Here is a 19,551-nt window from a genome sequence, read left to right on the forward strand (position 1 = left end):
ATCTGGGGGATTCTTCGCGTCCTCTGCGCCAGACGCAGGTGTTTGCGCCGCCATCTAGGGCCGCGTTCCTCGGCGTTCCGCCGGGCGCTGCCGCTACCACCTACGCTCCGGTAGGCTTGGCGTGGCGCTCACGAGGTTGGTGACTTCTGAGGTCCGTGGTGGGATGAAAAACGGTCCCTGGTCCAGACATTTGGTATCCACAGGTTCCGCTTGCATTCATGGATCGAATGGTGTCGGTCAATCCGGTGTTTTGAAGAAAAGTTAGCTGAAACGCATAGGTATTCCAAGAACGATGTGAGCGCGTCTGCCTCATGCGGGGCGCTGCGCGCGTCCTCCTCACGGGGAGTGAACGCACGGCGGAGAACAAACGCGCGTTCTGCGCCGTGCTCGCTTAAGGGCTGCAGAAGTAGGCGTCTCTGTTCTCCTTCACAATCACCATGTATGTAGAGCAAACGCGCCTTCTTCCGACGAGCGAGAGGCCGTGGGGGAGGGGGAGGGAAGGGAGGCGACGTTTAGCTGCGGCACGCAGTGCCTATTTATATCAGAGGCTCCGGCAACAGTCACCAACGCCGCACGCATTTTGAGCGAACGCGGGCAAAACGCCGATGGCGTCGACAACAGTTCTGCGTGTTGCCGATGCTGCTGCATGTCCAAGTTTATACAGCTGATAAAGCTAATATCATTACTCCGTATAGCTCTCTACAAGTTTGCTATCGCAATTGATGCTTCGCCTTTCAGGTGAAACTGCGACAACTTTTTTCACTAAGTCCTGTTTCTTTTAAAAAGCGTAATAGCGCTTTTAAAGCAGTTCGTTCCGACGTCGGCTGGGACCAGGGACCAAGAATTGTGGCTTCCGTAAGAGGACGGCTGTCTACCTTGTCGAGCGTGGTGCTGAGGAAACGATATCGAAGTGTTTTTAGGTTTCAGCACAGGAATAGATGCCCTCTCTCATGGAGACTGCAGGTTATATGTACATGTGTACAAACTAGAGCACTGCACGGGCTCGGGCTTACCCGAAAGCCCGGGCCCGGCCCGGCCCACGGGCCGGGCCGGGCCGGGTAGAGCAGTTTTTTAAACTTAATCGACTGTTAAAGAATATTCTGTGGCTAATAACACAAATGTACTCATTCAGCTCGATTACTCGAAGAGGTGGACATTGCTTTCACTAAAAATCAGGATGCAAAATTTTTTAACAGCTTACCAACAAATTTTGTTTTAGCAGTGCTGTTGCAATACGTGAATTCAAACTACCGATTCGACAGAGCGAAATAACGTGGAAATTATTTTGAAGCCAGCACCAGTTTTCAAACAACTGCAAAATTCGCAGTAAAAATGGGCTGCTGTTCTACTTACCTGTTTATCAAAACTTGATTTTATACACTGAAGCTCAGAAGTTACTGGAACACCAATACCTTTCGTCACAAACTTTTGAGAACGCAGATAACTGGTGTCATCCTCAAAATTCGTTACAAGTTGTTATGAATTTTGAAGTCACGAGATACAATTCGTAAACTGCAATATGTTCAGTAATGATTTTGAAGGGTAACTATCGGAACTTCGTAATTCGTTCAAGTATTTATTTTGTCTTTCTAGTGCTGTAATGTCGGTCTCGACATTACTAGCTCAAGAAGTTGTATTGTGCAGCAGGCCATGGGCGTTTTTTTTTAAATTTTACTGACGATAAATAAATACACCCCGTAAAGCTTCTTGTTTTCGGGAACCGAAAATCAAAAGAAAGTTCTTTTTTTCATGGTCAGTGATAGAGCTGCAGATGGCATGGCGAATGTGACTGAGCATGAGGGTTATTTATTGCTAATACCTTACAAATATAATATGCATGTTGTCTTGTTTAAACCAAAATTTGTAGCCAAATGTCGATGAAGGCTCAGTTCTCATACAACTGAAACAATATCCAGTTTACACGAGATAGACCCCAACACTCGATTCAGTGTGGCATTAAACAAGCGGCGTTATTAAACCAATTTATTTAACTAGAATTAGCAGAGCCTATGATACATCCTTCTTGCGCAACGCAGCAGAGCTCACAGCGCCGCATGTTCGTATGAGAAAAGTGATGAAATGGTGAAGGCGCATGTTCTATTACACAGCCACAACCCTTACCTTTGTTGAACTCCGACTAGGCGTAAAATGCAATTGAGGTACATCGTAATACTCATAGTCAGGAGGGGATAGTTGACCCAGGACATAGACACCGCAGAGTCCAGTTACCAAGGCGATGATGATAACCTGCGTCAGCACAATCATTTGCAAAACATTCGTTCTAATTATAGCAGCGAGTACTCTGTCTGAAGCATACACTTTCTTTAGGTCTCTGCCTTTTGGGATGCTCGCAGCCACCAATCAGGGTTTTTGCCACAGCGAGGAAAAGCTCATGCTACAAAATGATTATTTAGGCAAAGGATATGTATAATGCTGGGAGCAGGAAACATTAATTTAGATACGAATATATTTTCGCGGATTCATTATACGTATTGATCTCGATTCCACTAAAGTATACATGTTTAAGCAAACTACTTTCTTTGGCCTATTCTGCGCTTTTCGTGGTTTGTCGGTGGTCGGAGGTCTGTAGAGCTCGACGGTCGGTAGTCGTACTCGGCTACTGGCTGAGTCCATTCGTTAGTTGGTGCGTTCGTTCGTTCGCTTATCGTGGCTGGTTTATGGGTATTATGAGTATTTTTTACAATGTTTGCCCTTTGTAGATTCCTTATGTATACGAACACACTGAACCAAACTAATCAAACGTAACTCAGAAATATTTTAGATGCGTCATTACAGCTTCAACAATCAACCTTTTATGAAAGACGCGAATATGTTGCGCAATTTCCCACAATCGGGTGGTGGTGGTGGTGAAAAACATTTATTTGCTGTATTTACAAGTGAGAGATAGGGACGGCCTTAAGGGCCGACCCTTTACAAACTCTAGGAGGAGTCCCTAGTCCGGGACCCCTGTGGCTTCCGCAGCGGCGCGTGCCCTGGCCACGAGGGCTCTCTGGCCCTCCAAGGTCGAGCAGCCGAGCAGGGCAGCCTCCCAGCTCTCTCGGGTAGGGGGGGAAGGGAAGGGGATTGGCGGGACCGCCGGGTTTGAGGTACATGCCCACACCATGTGGAAAGGATCCGCGAACGGATGATCACAGTGCGGGCATTCCCCGGAGAAGGCCGGATTGAAATGCTTAAGTATCGCAGGGCACAATATTGTGTTGGTGTATAGACGTAAGAGCCAGCGCTCCTCCGTCTTAGTCAGGTCCGGTGCCGGTGGCGGAAATCGGAGCCTATTCGTTTTGTACATATCCGTGATGTCTCGAAAGGAAGTTACCGGATTAGGTTCTGGAACGTCAGGCGATAGAGGGCGAGGCGGGTCCCGGGAGTTAAGCGCTCGGGCTGAGGCATCGGCAGCCTCGTTACCACCTAGCCCTGCGTGGGCCGGAGTCCAAATGACGACACGTGGATTTGGGCGGTCTAAATATTCACAGCGCTTGAGGATATGAGCGGCGCGAATAGTGATGCGACCTTTAGTAAGATTTTGACACGCACTCCGCGAATCGGCGATGATAATCCGAGATGCGGGGTCCGCTGCGGCGAGGGCTATGGCGACTTCCTCCGCGTGAGTAATGTCCGGCGCTCGAAAGGTGAGCCCTTGAATGGGTACGTTTTGATGGACTACGGCTGCCGTGTACCACCCGCCGTGGTGAGGGCCGGACGCGTCCGTGTAGAAGACTCCAGGGCGGGACCCATAGCGTCCCTGCAAGGCGGTAACCCGCGCAGTTCGCCTGCCTTCGTAAGTCCCCCTAGCCATGTTGTAGGGCAGAGGCTGGATGGTGAAAGCACCACGCCAGTCCTCAGGGATTGTGGTTCGCTCTTCTGTCTGATAGGTGTAAGAGATATGGAGACGGTGTAAGAGGTTTCTCCCAGCGTGTGACTTAGTAAGTCGCAGGTACTGGTTGTTGAGATGGGCCTCTTTGAGCTCCCCATACGTGTTGGTCATGCCCAAGTCTGCAAGACGCTGGTTAGACGTCGAGATCGGGAGGTCTAGGGCGCGTTTGTAAATTTTGCGGAGAATACATTCTAGCATGTTCTCATCGCACTTGCGCAAACGCAGGTAGGGTGTCGAATAGAGGATTCGACTGGTCACGAAAGCGTTGGCGAGGCGCAGAGCATCTTGACTCTTAAGACCCCCCGGCTTGTTCGAGACCCGGCGGACCATGCGGCCCACCTGATCCCCAACCGTACGTAACTTGCGCAGGGTTGTATCGACTTTTCGACTCTTGTGTATGAAGAGCCCCAGGATGCGGATTTTGTCGCGTTCCGGGATAGGCCCGGTATGCAGTGAGAGTACAATTTGAGTTGTGTCTTTTGGTTTGGGGCGAAGATGCACGTACTCTGATTTAGTAGGCGAGCATTCGAGACCGCAACGTCGGGCGTATTCATCCACGACCGATGCTGCTTGTTGCAGGCAGGCCTCAATACTACCTAGGGAACCCTGGGTTGCCCACAGCGTGATGTCGTCGGCGTACAGAGCGTGCTGCACTCCTGGGACATCCTTTAGCAATGGGGGGAGGTGAGCCATGGCGAGATTGAACAGGAGAGGAGAGAGGACCGCTCCTTGTGGTGTTCCTCGTGTACCCAGAGGGTACGGGCCATGCTCCTTGTCTTGAATGCGGACGTACGCCTCCCGTTCCATCAGGAACTGACGGACGTACCTGAAAGCATTATGGCCACAGTCCGTTTGGGACAGGTGGGAGAGAATGATGTGGTGAGTGACGTTATCGAAGGCTCCCTTGAGATCTAAGGCGAGGACTACCTTGTCGTCACTGGGATGTTCGATCGGTTCTATAACGTCACAATGGAGTTGCAGGAGGATGTCCTGAGCAGAGCGATGTGGACGAAAACCGTACATAGTGTCGGCAAAGGTGTGGCGGGCCTCGAGGTAATCGGAGAGCCTATCTCTAACCATTGTTTCCATAAGCTTCCCCACACACGAGGTTAAGGAAATGGGTCGGAGATTTTCGATGTTTATAAGCTTGCCCGGTTTGGGAATGAAAGTGACTAAGGCCGTTTTCCAATCAATCGGTAGTGGCTCGCGCCCCTCCCAGATTTGATTGAAGTAGTCAAGGAGGTGAAGGTATGCCGTGTCTGGGAGGTTGGCTAGAAGCTTAACAGTCACTCGATCCCGACCCGGCGCCGTTCCTCGCTTCATTTTGGACAGGGCCGCCTTCAGATCGTGGAGTTGAAAACAACGATCCAAGTATGCGTTCTCCGAGCCTGCATAGGAGTACGCCAGTCCGAGGGGGTCCTGTTGGCTGCAGAGATATCTATCTCTAAGAGCCCGTGCTAGTTTGTCCGCGTCACCCGCATAGGCGTGAAACGCGCGTTGAAGATGTTTTTGCGTTTCTGTGCGCGTTTGGCTAGGGTCGATGAGGGCCCTGAAGAGACGCCACGTATTGCGGTTCGACATCTGCTTGGCGGCAGTGTTACAGCGTTCTACCCAATTAGAGTCGGCGAGCTGGGCCGCGTACTCGTCCGCTTCCTGGGTGAGGGCTGCGATGCGGATTTTGAGCTGACGATTATGCTTTTGTCGGCGCCATCGGCGGACTAGGCTATGGCGAGCCTCCCAGAGATGCCGGAGATGGTTATCCACCGCCGGCGTGGCCTCTGAGAGCTGAACCGTCTGCTCGGTTTGATGAAGTGACGTCACGAGGTTTTGAGACCAAGTGGCGTAGCCCTGGTGAGCTATGGAAGTCGTATTCGTGTAATCCGAACGGAATTTGGTCCAGTCCGGAAGTTTCGCTTGGTGGTGGGGACGGGTAAGGGGGTGCGTTCGGATTGTGATGAGAAGAATGCAGTGGTCACTGCCGAGGGTTTCCTCGGTATTGAGCCACTCTGCATGTCTGATGTTCTTGGTGAGTGTGAGATCGGGACATGTGTCTCGAGTCACGGAGTTACCAATGCGGGTCGGGTGTGCAGGGTCCGTTTGGATGGTGAGGCCCATGGTGGAAATAAGTTCCGCCAGTTTCCTACCACGTCGTTCCTCCTTACGGTAACCCCAGTGGGGACTAGGAGCATTAAAATCGCCTACTATGACGAGCGGCTCCCTGCCTGCCACTGTTAGGGCTTTGCTAAAAACGTCGGCGTAAGTAACGTTAGGCTGTTTAGGTGAACTGTAGATGTTGAGGATGTGTATGGACGGGTCCTGCTTCCTAAGCGGGAGGAGAGTCACCATAACACACGAGTAAAGCGGATCGCAGTCGAGATCCACCGAATTGGCGGTGTAATTTCGATGCACGCATAGTGCGGTTTGCGCATCCCTTTGGTACACTGTATAATTTGTGAGGGCGACGTGCTCACCCGGCTCCTGAAGGGCCACTACCGCGGGCAGATGTGAATAGCTTTCCAAGTGGAGCCGGAGAGCAGCCCGCTTAGTTCGTGCTTTAAATCCCCGGCAGTTCCATTGTAGGATTGTAAATGGATCCGAATTTGAGCGGCCGCGGCGCGATCTAGAGCCTTTGCCCGCCATCGTGGGAGCTAGAAATTTGGGGGGCCTCCAGGAGAGCAGAGAGGTCCACAGGGGCTCCGCTGCTCGATCCGGTGCTTACATCCGAGGTTGCGATCGAAACTTTGGACTGTCTGTCAACCACGGCCACCTGGGGGGTGGTCGGGGTGCTTGTGACTTAGATATCCGTTTAAGTTTGGGGCGGCTGGTGCTGAAAGAGTGTTTGGGCAACTGGGTAACTATCATGCCCGGGATGCGGTCGACAACGGTTTGGAGGGCGGCGGCCAATCGGTCCTCAATCGTGGTCACTATGGATGCCACATGGGCCTCTAAGCTGGTAACACGCGCCTCAATCGGGGCGAGGAGTGCTGTGGTGTCCCTGTGTTCAGAGGGAGCACTATCCATCGCCTCAGGCGCCTGCCCGGACGGTGTCGGGTTAGCTGAGGGCAAGCGGTTCGCGAGCGCCTCCACCGCCTGCGTTAACGAGGAAACCTGGGCCTGTAACTGACGGATTGCAATTTGTCCCCGGGTGGGAGTGGAAGGGGTTGGCGGCTTGGGGTTAGGGATCATGGATGGTGGGGGCGGAGATGCTGCCCCGCCCGAGCCACTCACCTGGGGTCCTTGCCGGACGCGGGTGGCCCACGAGAGATCCCGCTTGGCAGTAGGTTTGGGTTGAGGTGACGGCGGGTGCGGTTTGGGTGAGGCGGGCGAAACCTGCCTCGTAATGGACTTCCTGGTTGGCGGTCCATCCGGAGTTTGGCCTCGTAGGGAAGGCCCGACAGCCCCCGCGTCAGGGTGCGGGGGTGGGGTAGGGTTGGTGGCAGGGGGCTGAGCCCTCTGCGGCGAAGTCCGAGGGCCCGTCTTCTTCGCTTTCCGTGGGCGTCGACGTTTTCGCTTCTTGGGGCCGGCTTGACCCTCCGATGGAGGAGTGGGTGATTTGGGTGGCGGTGTCCTGTAGTGCTCCTTACAGCACCGGTCCGCGGTGACGTGGGGTCCGGCACATAGAGCGCACCTGGGCGTACACTCGTGAGGGGCGCGGGCGCCATCCGTGAGCGGCACCGCTTTTCCGCAGGTGCCGCAGAGGTCTGGTTTGGGGCCGGGGCAGCTGTCGGGCCGATGCCCAACGGAACCGCACCGACCGCAGGCTGGTACAGTTTTCTTGTACGGCTGCACCGGGATCAGGAGGGCGTCGTAAGAGACGTACCTGGGCTTCACCTTGCCGGAAAAGGTGAGACGCACCTTATTGGAGGTGCCCAATTGCCGGACGTGTAAGATTTCGCCTTCAGGCCAGTAGAGGCTTTCACGAAGAGTGGCTTCGGTGTCGGAGCTGCGCACCGTCACTACTCCATAACAGGAGTCTTGAGTGTCCGCACGCAGGTACCCGAACAGGGGCACTGGTCCGACGGGTGAGGAAACCGCAAATTCACCGATAAGTTTGTCCGCTATTTGCGGGTTCGAAGTGTAAGTCAAAATGAGATTTTGTTCCCGCACCATCACAACTGTGACCAGCCGAGTCGCGGTCGCTCCAAGGTGGGCGATGAGCGCGCGACCAGCCCCGTTCTCAGGGAAAACGGTGGCGAGGGATAACTGTGTCCGGGGTTTGAGTACAACGACGAAGTCTGTTGCTTTCGGCTTCGGTAGGGGTTGAGGTTGCCACAAAGGCCGCTTCTTCCCCTGCTGCGGGCCCGCGGAGCGCGGCGCAGGCGGCGCGAGAGTTGGGGAGCAGGTACGAGCTTCGGCGTCAGCAGCTGCGTCCGGGGACGCCGCGTTGGCGGAAGCCGCCGTTACTGCGTTGCTCGCTTGCTCTCGGCGAGCGACCGCGGCAGCGAGCGCGGCGCTCTTGAAGGGTTGGGGCAGCTCCGGTCCGCTGTCCGAGGACGGGACGGTGGTCCACATCATGCTGTGAGGGTCATATCCAACTTGAGTGTCCGCCACGATTGCGGTCGCGGTGCGGGGCCGGCCGCCCGTTTTGCCGGGAGGTGCCATGGCCGTTAAGCCTAGCGGCGTCGCCTCCGGCGTAGAGATGTAGATCGCCCGTAAAAGACGTAGAAGTGGGCCACTTGCCGGAATAAGGTATCCAGATGAAACGGATCACATTCCGGTGACGGTGGTGAGATTTCCGTGGGGGTCCGAAGCGGTAGTCCGGTGTTCCGATCGAAAATCGACGGAGCCGGTGTGCTGCACGACCGATCTGGTCGCGCGCTCGCAGCGTCTCCCACAATCGGGAAGAAACATCATTGGTTATTGAATTTTCCCGCTGATATCGGAGGCTGACAAGGCATTCTCACACCTCTAGAACATAGTGAGTGTTACAGTGCATACTTTAAAAGATGGTGGAGCGCAGCTATCGCCAGGAATGAGAAATAAAATACCCAGTTCCCGTTTGGAACCCAGGCCCTCTGCGCGAGGGTCAGGTGTACTGCCACAGTGCCCCACGCCAGCGTTTGTTAGCTGCTGCGGAAACATGCCCTATACAGGCGTCCTAGCGCGTGCCGCGTAGCGTCGATATGTGCACACTTTGCTTTGCAGTTGCATATTATTGCACCAGATTATACGCCATGTATCAGCTACGTCGATTATGCCAATTGTCACGCGATGTCAAATTCAAATGCACGCCGCGTAGCGTCCATACGTGCAAACTTTGCACTGCAATTGCGTTGTGTTCCACCACGTTCCACGGCGTGCAGCAGTTGCGTCGTATCGTGCCAGGGGACATAGGATGTGACGTCTGTCACGTAGTCACGATACATTTGTTAACTCTTCGGAACAAGTTGAGGCGCCTCCTCGCAAGGTGTGAACCGCTGCTGAAGAAGCGAATCTAATCATTGCCTGGGTGCGGCTGCGACCAGGCAATGTCTGGCTCAGCATACCATCTGTGCAAAGGCCACCGTAAGGTGCAGCTCGCCGTCGGCCCCGGTAGTTCGTTCTCGTGAAAACGATGCAACGTGACTCCGTCGGGAACACCCTCTAGTGCATGCTGCGGAAAATGGAGCTGCTACGGAATCGCTCCTCCCGCTTACGCTGCGACTCTGCGGTGTGTGCCGCGCAGGCCGGTGACTTCTTATTGCGACAGCGATTACATTAACACTCCCTACGCCGTTCTGCCGTCGGTGTTGCTGTCGCCGTGAGGTTCCGTATAAAGTCCAAGGGCGATAAAGTAATCGCCGCGTGCCGTATGTTGTATGTGCGAAGTTTATTTGTGCGCGCGTGACACCATGCTCGTTAATTTAGTTAGTATGCCTAAGTTTACAGATTTATACGGTCGATAAAACTACTAACCTTACTTCGTATAGCTGTCCACTAATTTGCTATCGCAATCAATGCTTCGTCTTTCGGGCGAAACTGCGACTTTTTCATAGCCACTGCTGCGTCAGATATGTTTGCAGTATTTTGTAGGAAAACGATTACTACCACCCATCGCTTGCTCAAATTTTTTTCTGAATAGCATATACGACATTAGGGGTAGCTAAACGGCGCTCACTACAATGTTATAACGCCAATGACAGTTTTGCACAAATATATGCTTAGATAAGGAAGTTGATAACAATGTTGCCTCACCCATCATTTTCATGGCTTCACTCTAACCAGTAGTTGTTATATCCTTTCTTCTGGATCAAGGAATCGACAGCGCTTGTTATATACCTCCATTGTTGGTTTTATACTGTGGTCCTATTGATGGGACAACGGGTGCAACAATATAAGCACTCGTAGTTCTATTTTTCATGGAAGTAACTGACGCAAGATGGCGATAGGTATCTTGGAAAGGATTGAGACCTGCCGCGGACAGATAACCGGCTCTGATAAGTAAGAATGAGCTTTGTCTTGGTCAGAGTATTTGCTCATAACAGTTGCAGGACCTTTGCAGCGTACGGTCAACGTATCTATCGTTCACCTAAAACCGGAACAGTTAAAATTATTTGCATTATTGTAAATTCAATTCAGAAGAACAATACGAACGATGATTTTGATGTAGAAAGTGATATAGATTCCTTTTGTTTTGAAAATACAAATTAGGAAATAAATTTAAGAAAGTAAATACTCGTACACTTGGAGAATTGCCGTACCACCTTCGTAGTGTCCCAGAAGAACGAATTTAACTATACGAACCTGTGTTCCAAAAGATAAATATTGCAGTTGGCTACACTGCATGCCTTTTTGGAGGCTTTTAGCCACATAGCGTACACTTGCACTGATGTGGAGGTAAAGCATAGACGAAAATGCTTAAAATTACTGTTCGTATTAAACATACTCTCATTGCAAGCAACGTTGGCACTCACTTACCTGCAGAAGCATGTTTCAGCCACTTGGCCTTAGTTGTGTTATGCGAATACGTCCACCTCTACCAGAAGCTTGCCACTGCACAAATGATTTCAGACAAATGCTTGTTAAGAGGAGATTTCGCTCGTTCTTATAGAGGCGAGGGAACTGCAAGGTTGTTCGGCGACTTGACGCGCTGAGTGGACGCGCGCGCTTCACGCTCTTGTAGTCTGATTCACCGCCAGCCCGTGTCGCTGCGTGACGACCGCACCGTTTACGCCATTCTCTTCCAGGTTAATCACGAAACGGGCCTTGTCCCCAGCTCGTGACGGTTGCTCACGCCGTGTGTACAACTATGTTTTATTCACCCGTCTGCATGTTAAATTTGCCATGAACCTGGGTTCCCCGAATTCTTGTAAATATCGGTGCCCTTACTGAGCCGCGGAGCTCTCAATAACTACTAAAGCTGTGATAGGAAACGGTCCTGCAACATTGACGGGGATCGAAGAGCAAAGAAAATTATACAATGTTATCTCATTGGTAAACATAAGTAGGCGCCTAGTTCTTCACTGGATGACAACGTTATTTACATACATATTCTCCTATTCTGATTGGCCTTCTTCCGGCCGTACGACCCCAGAACAGCTAAAGAGTGGAATTGTCTTCCCGCCCAAATGGCATTTATCCGAAGTCACAAACGGTTTGTAAACGCAGTCTATACCATTCCGTAAGCCCTAATCTATTCTTGCTGCTTAATCCTGCTAGTCTTATTTGCAGCTAGTGTTGCCTAAGATTGTATTGGAGTAATAAGAATTATTCTTGTTTACTTAGGTATTTTCACGTTCATCTGTAGGCAAAATTGTGAATTATCAGCGTGTATTAGTTAAAATTTTACCAATAGAAACAATTATTTCTAGTACTTTGTTCTTTTTTAAAGGATCCCTCCTCTTTGTAACGTCTCTGTCAGGGGCGGTAGTATAAATAAATAAATATAGAAATATTCTATCTCCATGGTGGCTGTACACATCACGTAGCTATATATTGCCAATCTAAGACACTGTTACTAATTTCTCTTGTGTTTATTCAAATAGGTTCACTTTATACAACATTATATGAAAGCCATACCCAGAAAGTACGTGTAGTAGCACTATAAGCAAAGAAGTTTTGTCCGACCTACTTATGCAATCCTCCATTAAACACAAGAGATGTTTGTAGACATACGCTAGAGACTAATATGGTCTTACAGGATGCAAAATTTCCCAATTATCACTTTTTTCTAATTGAGAACACTTTGGCCTCTTTGATCTTACTCTCAATGAATCAAAAAAGATATTAGACTAGAAGGCATTTTAGAGACTACCAAAAGAACGTGATCGGCGCAGTATCAACATAGTTTTCCGCAGCTCGCAATTTGCGAAGTGCTTCTTCTATTGTTCAGTTACCAGTCGACTTGAATGATCATTGGAAAACACCGTAAGTTACGTCAAGCTGGATGTGACCTCAAATACTAATTGTCTTCTTTCTTGCCGAATATGTGTGCCGAAAACGCCATGTTTGTTCGAAAAGAAAGGCCTTTCGAAATGTAATTCTTCTCACACTCAGGTGCTACAGAACGGAATCACACTCAACTCTCTGCGTCTGACCGTCGAGTGCTATAGACCAAGTACAGAGGCTAAATTTGACACGTTTCTTGCAGTTGATTATCTTTTAAACAAGTTGTTCAAAGAGATCCAGCTCTGTGGCTAGAACAGTGCTACCACTCAGTCGTAGAAGAGACCAGCTAATGTTTCTTAGTGCATCCCCTCTCACACTGTCTCAAAACATTGCCTGGTATACGCAGTGTCACCGTTATATGCACGCCGCCGGAAAAATGGGGAAAATGTGAGAAGGACTCCTTGAAAAAAAATGAAAATAAGCGCTGTGTACGGAGAAGCAAGCTTTGCTACGAGCCGGACCCTATCATTTTAGAGTTCTTCTGTTTTGCCGCTACTTTTACTACGGCAATACGTGGAGGAGCGTTATTAAAAATTCTGAGAGGTCGTATAGAGCCCATAAGGTGTGCGTGCACACATTTGTATTGAACTGGTAAAAGTAAATCTGAAAAACATTCCGTAATATACATATAGCATTTTGTAATCACAAGTCGGACAGTTGTGCTAACATAACGCAAAAAAAAAACGCTTTCAAATAACGCTCAAGTTAGCTTAGCAATTCCGATGATATTGTCAAACTTCATAACGTGACTGCAGGAAAAAGCACCGAAATTCTAAAAAAATAGATACCTGGTTAATCAAACAAAGCGACTGTGTGTGTTTTCTGGAGTGCCTGTGTTTGTACTTCATTCGGTAACCACAACCATTCGTTTATCACGTTTCGGTGTTTTCTTCTTTATTCACGTTATTAGCGCATGAGTATCTATATTGCGGCTTCTCGCAATACGCAGCTATGCTTACGTAGTCACCAGCGATGAGAATCCACTCTGATTTTAGCTATTCTTGTAATCACTGGGCCTGCAACCTTTTTAAAGGAAAATGGGTGGGCAGCTAGTGGCTGCTCTGTCCTCGAATTGCTTCAAACGCGTTTGGAATATTTTCTCTCATGTTTCCAATTAGTTTAGCATCTTGCTTCTTTATGTCCTTTAGTCAGGCAGGGCGGAACGGTGCTACACGTCACTTTTTCACGCTTTTTTCCAGTCTAGCCTACTATGGTCATGCTTCAATCACGCTCGAAAATTGCAATTTTTGCAGAGCCACATGCCCAGTGGCACATACGCAGTATCCCAAGTTACCGTCAGAGGTTATCTGATGAGCTGCACAAACCCCGTGAGTCAAGCTGGCGTCAAAGTTGTTCATTGAGGAGCTCCATATACCATGTGCCCCTTACCCAGTTACCAAAGTTGTCTTGTAGGAGGCTCAGTAATAAGTTGCAGAAACCCAGTGACAAAGCCAGTGACCCACGTTGGTCCGTCGGTTGCTTTCGAGCTCGGTTCCCTCGGCAAGGCGTTAGACCACTCGTTAGACCATGCGCAGCCCAATGGTCGAAGTTGGCGGAAAAACTGTGTGGGACCTAAACGCCGGGAAATGTTTGCAGTATAATAAGAATTTGAATCGCATTAAAAGTTTTGTACAGCGATAGAGTAGTGTTTTTTTATCCACACTACATGGATTTCAAGGTAAGTAAAAGCCCTCAACAATTAGTTGACCTTGGCTGCTAAGTCTAACAGAATAGCCAACCGCTGATTGTTATTACTGTACTGGCCTTTCACGCAAGCAGAGTAACCCTAGCGTAATTTTACGTTATGGGAACATACTTATAAAAAGAAAATTCGGAACCGTGTTGTTCTTGAATTCTCTTTTTTGCAATAGCAATTATATGGACACTCCAAGCCAATTTCTGCCGTCGGCGTCACCGTGACGTTCCATATAAAGTCCAAGGACGTTATACGTGCACCGTATGCTGTATGTGCGAGTGAAAGCGCGCGCGGGACGCGCGCTTGCATGACGGAGAGCAAACGCGACGTCCTCCGTCCTGCGAAGCGCCGTTGTGGGGATGGGAGGGACGGAGGGGAGGCGACGTTTAGCTGCGGCACTAAATGCGTATCTTGGGACCGGGCGCAAGGAGAACTGGCGACTCCGTCTCTCACACGAAATGAGGAAGGCGGGAAGACACCGCGGGAGGGAGAGGGTGCGGCTTCTACTCTGCCAGCAACTGCCTACTTGTACTTCGCGTGGCTGCGGGGTGTCGCGTGCACCCTATCTTGAAAGGGATCTTCACACGGCGCTGACCTTTGTATGCGCAGTGCTTTCGCCGCTGAGTTTCCGTTGAAGCGATAGACCGCAGGAACCGTCGCTCGCTGTTGCTGCCGCTATTTCTCACGCCAGCGTTTTGACAGGGGTTTTCTGCGGTCATCCAGTGTGATCTCTCCATATTTGCTTGTGCGCGCTGACACCATGCTTGTTAATTCAGATAGTAAGCGAATGTGTCCAAGTTTATACAGCAGAATAAACTACTGTCCTTACTCCCTATAGCCCTATACTAATTTGCTATCGCAATTGGTGCCTCGCCTTTAGGGCGAAACTGCGACTTTTTTCTGTTTTAGCATTTATTTGTCAGGAAACTTTAGATTCAGCAGTACTGAAATTATTATTTTTTCATCGTTCTCTGAGGTAATGAATAAGTTTCCTAAACCAGGCGATTTCCAACACGATAAGTAAGTTTCTGGGTTCGGGCAAGAGGATTTCGTTGCCGCACTTAGTTGCTTGAAGAATCTCCACAGCATCATCATTACATCTTAATAACCCCACTGTACTGCTTGTGCATTCAATAAAGACTGTAATATCTTACTGCACTCGGGCTTATGCACGGTGCCCATATAAATTCTGTTTACAACTCGAAAAATTCACTAAAGATGCATATGGTGAAATATGTGACAAAAAATTCGTTTATTTTACTTCGTTACTATTCAGGTGGTAGGCCACCTTCAAAAATATTTTTTGCACTAATCTGATTTTGTTTTAAGATTTTATGTATGCCCTCACATTTAGTAACATGTTTCAAAAGTAGTTATCATCCTATCGCTATTAGTCGTGGAGGCCACTTATGGAGGCCATATTGAGGTATATTTAGTGATGAAACGAGCTTCAATATGAACTGCTAATATGATACTCATTTACGTATATTTATCTGTTGATATGTGTCTCCAATATTTTCCTGCGAACGCAAGTGATGAACAAGACATCGTCCCTGAACAAAAGGGGAGAATGACCCCTGCACAATTATCTCAACATTCAATATCCAGGCTTAGGGTCTGACTTGCTGCTTGCTACACTTCACTGCACATATTGCGTTACTTGTACCATGAATAAATGCAAGGTGAAGATCACAGTGCTCATGAAGCTTTGAATTCATTGATTGAATCGCTGTATTGTGATAAGGCTGGCTTGAAGGCCTAGCGTTATGAAACGAGGGAAGGAGATCCTAAAGACAAAAACGTAGAAAAATCACATTCGACGGTCGAACTAGAGGTGCACGCGAAGTCCCAAAAGGTTAGGTGGTCTTTGACGCGACTGGCATTTTCAAGGTTTGTTCCAGTTCCTCAACCATTCGATACATGGGGTGAAAAATTGGTTGCGGAGGTAATGCAGGCCGACGCAATCCCAGAATAGGTGATGGATCGCCGGGCTGACTCTAGCTTAGCCTGTCGAACCAAGATTATGATTCTCATCATCGGCACAGTTTTGGTGAGGCAACCCATCACTTCGAATGTTCGCCCTGCAGTTGACGAGGATGTCCTCTGTACAGGCCACTCCGCAGCCTGCATTATAAATATCATAATGAAAATACCTAGGCTGAACGAATGTCCACTTTGAGTGAATGTCACTATTTTGCGAAGCATATCAAGAAAGAAATTAACACAGTTCACTGTGCCAACGCAGCACACGATATCCTGTTAGCAGCACGACATCTCGCACAGTGACAAAACGTGCAACGGTGCAATTGCCAATGCAACTCACAAACATCGGCATTCAGCGACGAATGGTCGTTACGCTGTCTCGGTGTTGATGAGGTGTGTCATTGAGTCCTGGAGAAAACAGTGTTGTGTTCAAGCGATTTATTAGGTACCGCAACAGGCTGTTGCGCAGTTTAGATACAACAGTGAAGGTAACAAGCACTGTAGGCCATTCACATGTGGAATATACACCTATGTCTGGTGGCCTCTACAGGTCGAAATATTCACCCGTATGGAGAAGAAGTGAAGCGCGGGGTGAAGTGTTGCCCGAAATCCCATAACTTAGTGAGGGGTGCACTAGAGCAGTAAATTTGGTACCTGCTTCTGTAAGAAGTGAAATTAAAAATAAAAACAACGTATACACTTCCACCAAGTGTAGGGACAAATAGCTGCAACAGGACACACGTGGCATGATTCTGCGGTATGCACTTATTGTAAGTATTGGAACCATGAGCTAAGCGCAAGGCTCCCCAAGGAATGAAGTGCACCGAGAACAAAGAGACGCACTTGTGCGCTGTCGCTTGCACGACGGGAAAGCGGAAAGAAGAAGCAGGTTAAACCAGGCGTTCTGATGTGCGGTCCGCTCTCTGTTTCTCTACATGGCACAATGTACAAAAATGCAGCCGAAGGCGACCCAGCCTTAAGGACAGTCATCGTGGTACTTCGCCGTCCTGAGTGGCTCCTGCGGCCTGGGAACGCCGTCCACGCTTTCCATGTGATGAATCAATGCCCCAGGACACCATCAACCTCTGGGCCGTTAAGGGATACCATACACGCTTCCTCGGCCGAAGATGTCATTAGCGTGAGTACCGGGGTGGCCGTATTCTCCACGAACTCCGCTCGGGGCTCTTCGAGAGGCTCACGACAGCCTCAGGGACGTCATGCGAGCCATCTCGCTGCTCTCGCAACAACCAGACTACGTCGACTCGGTAACCTCCGGGTTCTCGCCTGCAGCTAAACTATTACCAGCTATTTTGGAATTGCCGGAGTTCCATTGGTTTCAGAATGACGGCTGAATTTCTACGATGAGAGGCTCAAAAATTTGCCATCGTTTGGGTGGAAACAGCCAACGCGTTATGCTTTGGCCATGATTGGCCGGACCACGATAATTGGCTGTTGCAGTAAACCAACTTCGCGGAGCCACCAAGGCATGGCACGAGTACGCAGGTATCAGGTACTGGTCCTAGGCTAAATGGGATGAAGCTTTGATAGCTGCTTTCGGCCCACTCGGCTATGCCTGCGACGATTCCGACCAGAAATGTTGCGCGTAGCGGCTCGCGAGGTGCACCACCTGGACGTGAATACTTTCCATCCACAGCAGTCAGCGAAGCGGCCTACAAGCTCTCGATCACTTGCGCACATGGAAGCGCCGGCTTATTGGCTGACGTCATCGGCTTCACTCAAGCCGGTGAGAGTCGCCCCGTAAACCAAAGCTCCTAGTATGGCCCAACGCCAGGCTGCCACCAAAATCACGCTTTCCGGAAGCTCTGTTCAACCCATAACAACGGCTGACGGAAGCGAAGTTCGAGGTCATGAACAACGGCCGTCTATGCCTCTAAACATCATGGCGCCCTCAAGCTGCGATGATAAATCGCTACTGCTCCGCAACCGTGATCTGTCTACGGATTCCGCATACTATATACGTACATGTACACCCATCGCAGCTATACGTCGGGATTTGGCAGCAGTCGTTGGCTGAACGTGCGGTCATTCGCCCCGAGAGAGGTCTTGCTAAAGGAAGCCAAGGCGGCTAGCATGGCTGATGCCGTCATCATCGAAGACCTCATCGTACCGCCCAAAACTCCCTATTAGACAGACAAGAGACCACATACTCAGGCGCAGATGGATCTTTTTCCTTGTTCAAGCCCAGGAAATATCGCGGTTTCTGACAAGGCATTGATTTTGACTCCTCCTTCGGACATCAACGACTCGGCAGCAGTCGGCGTTTTATCGAGGTCGCCAGATTCGAATGCATCGGCGAGCTTTGATCTGTCACCGGCAACGTTGCAAAGAGGCGCGCGATGGTTAAGTAGAGGAATTTACTGTTAGCACGATGCGTGAGTGCGGCCAGCCGCTGTTCAGTGCTCAAGATCTCCTGCCGTGCTTCGCCAAGTGCGACGAAATAATCATCTGCTAGACCTGCGACCGTCCTGAAACAGCCAATGCCCACCACCTGAACCATGTCGGGCATCCAGAGTGACCATGAAGTAGCAGTGGAAACCAAACTTGCAGCGTGGCGGAGTGTAAGAATCGGTATCATTAATCAAGGACAAGGTAGCGCGAAGAATGGAGAATGGAGTGCAACGAAGACACTCGTGCGCGGGCGCTCGCACGGCCGGCTTGAGGATAGAAGCCGCAGCAGAAAAAAACCAGGCGTTCTCGTGCTATTGAAATTATCTTCATCAATATTTCATACAATATTGAACTTTGCCTGGACTGTGCATGGCGGTGAACATATTTACACGCCTGACCTCTTCTGTCGTAAAAGCAGTGCAAGAAGAACGGCAACACAAGACAAAGAAATACACAGGACAGTGGTAAGCCGGCAACCACCACAAAGGCGCTCCTTTCATTGTACTGAGGGCTGTTTCTCTTGCCAGTACCCATGCATAAGCTTTAATCTGGGCGAGTTGGTTGATCTTCATAGTAAAAGCAGCACAAAAGAACGGCATCACACGACAGAGGGTACACAGGGCAGAAAGTACACTGTCCTTCGACAATTAAAAATAGGATGCTCGCACATACCTGCATACACAAGCCGTAGTAGTGGGAATGGGAATGGTATTGCTTTAACGCGACGAGGCTGACGTGAAGGACCTCGTGGTGCATGCAGGCAGATGAATCAGTGAGCCTGACACACGGTACCGCTCGTATGATCTTGAAAGTCGTGCAGTTGAATAGGCTGTAGGCGAACAATTCCCAGCCCTGTTTCTAGAGCAAGGAATTTGTTGTTGCCTTAAAACACTCAGCTTTTCGTTGGCTACAGACAAAATGTATTTTGGCTGCTAAACTTCCCCGCTGGAGACTAGACATCAAGATTCTACCACGAAAGTTCAGTATCGAATGGGTGCTCTACATACAGATGCGGAAATTCTTTCTCGCACTGCGAATGACACTGTGTAGCCGGCACTATTCCCTGGGCTGTCTTGTTTGCATGCAGCAAGGGGACAGTGAAATTCCGTAAGTCATGGCGCAATTTTAACTTCTTCATGAAACATGCACAGCCAGTGCCTAAAGAAAAAAAAAATTTCGGCAGAACCCATCTCACAATGACTGT

General features: G+C 49.7%; 1 protein-coding gene across 1 annotated transcript; it reads right to left on the bottom strand.

Moving 5' to 3' along the window:
* Positions 1-6,607: 6,607 nt before the first annotated feature.
* LOC125943454 (nascent polypeptide-associated complex subunit alpha, muscle-specific form-like) lies at positions 6,608-8,494 on the bottom strand. Its single transcript, XM_049662780.1, has one exon. The coding sequence runs from the start codon at positions 8,492-8,494 to the stop codon at positions 6,608-6,610; it is 1,887 nt and encodes a 628-aa protein (XP_049518737.1).
* Between the last annotated feature and the right edge of the window lie 11,057 nt (positions 8,495-19,551).

This window comes from Dermacentor silvarum, chromosome 2 (assembly GCF_013339745.2).
Source record: "Dermacentor silvarum isolate Dsil-2018 chromosome 2, BIME_Dsil_1.4, whole genome shotgun sequence".
Taxonomy (NCBI): domain Eukaryota; kingdom Metazoa; phylum Arthropoda; class Arachnida; order Ixodida; family Ixodidae; genus Dermacentor; species Dermacentor silvarum.

Coding starts and splice junctions, on each gene's coding strand:
- LOC125943454 (XM_049662780.1), bottom strand. CDS start 8,494: ATGGCACCTCCCGGCAAAACGGGCGGCCGGCCCCGCACCGCGACCGCA.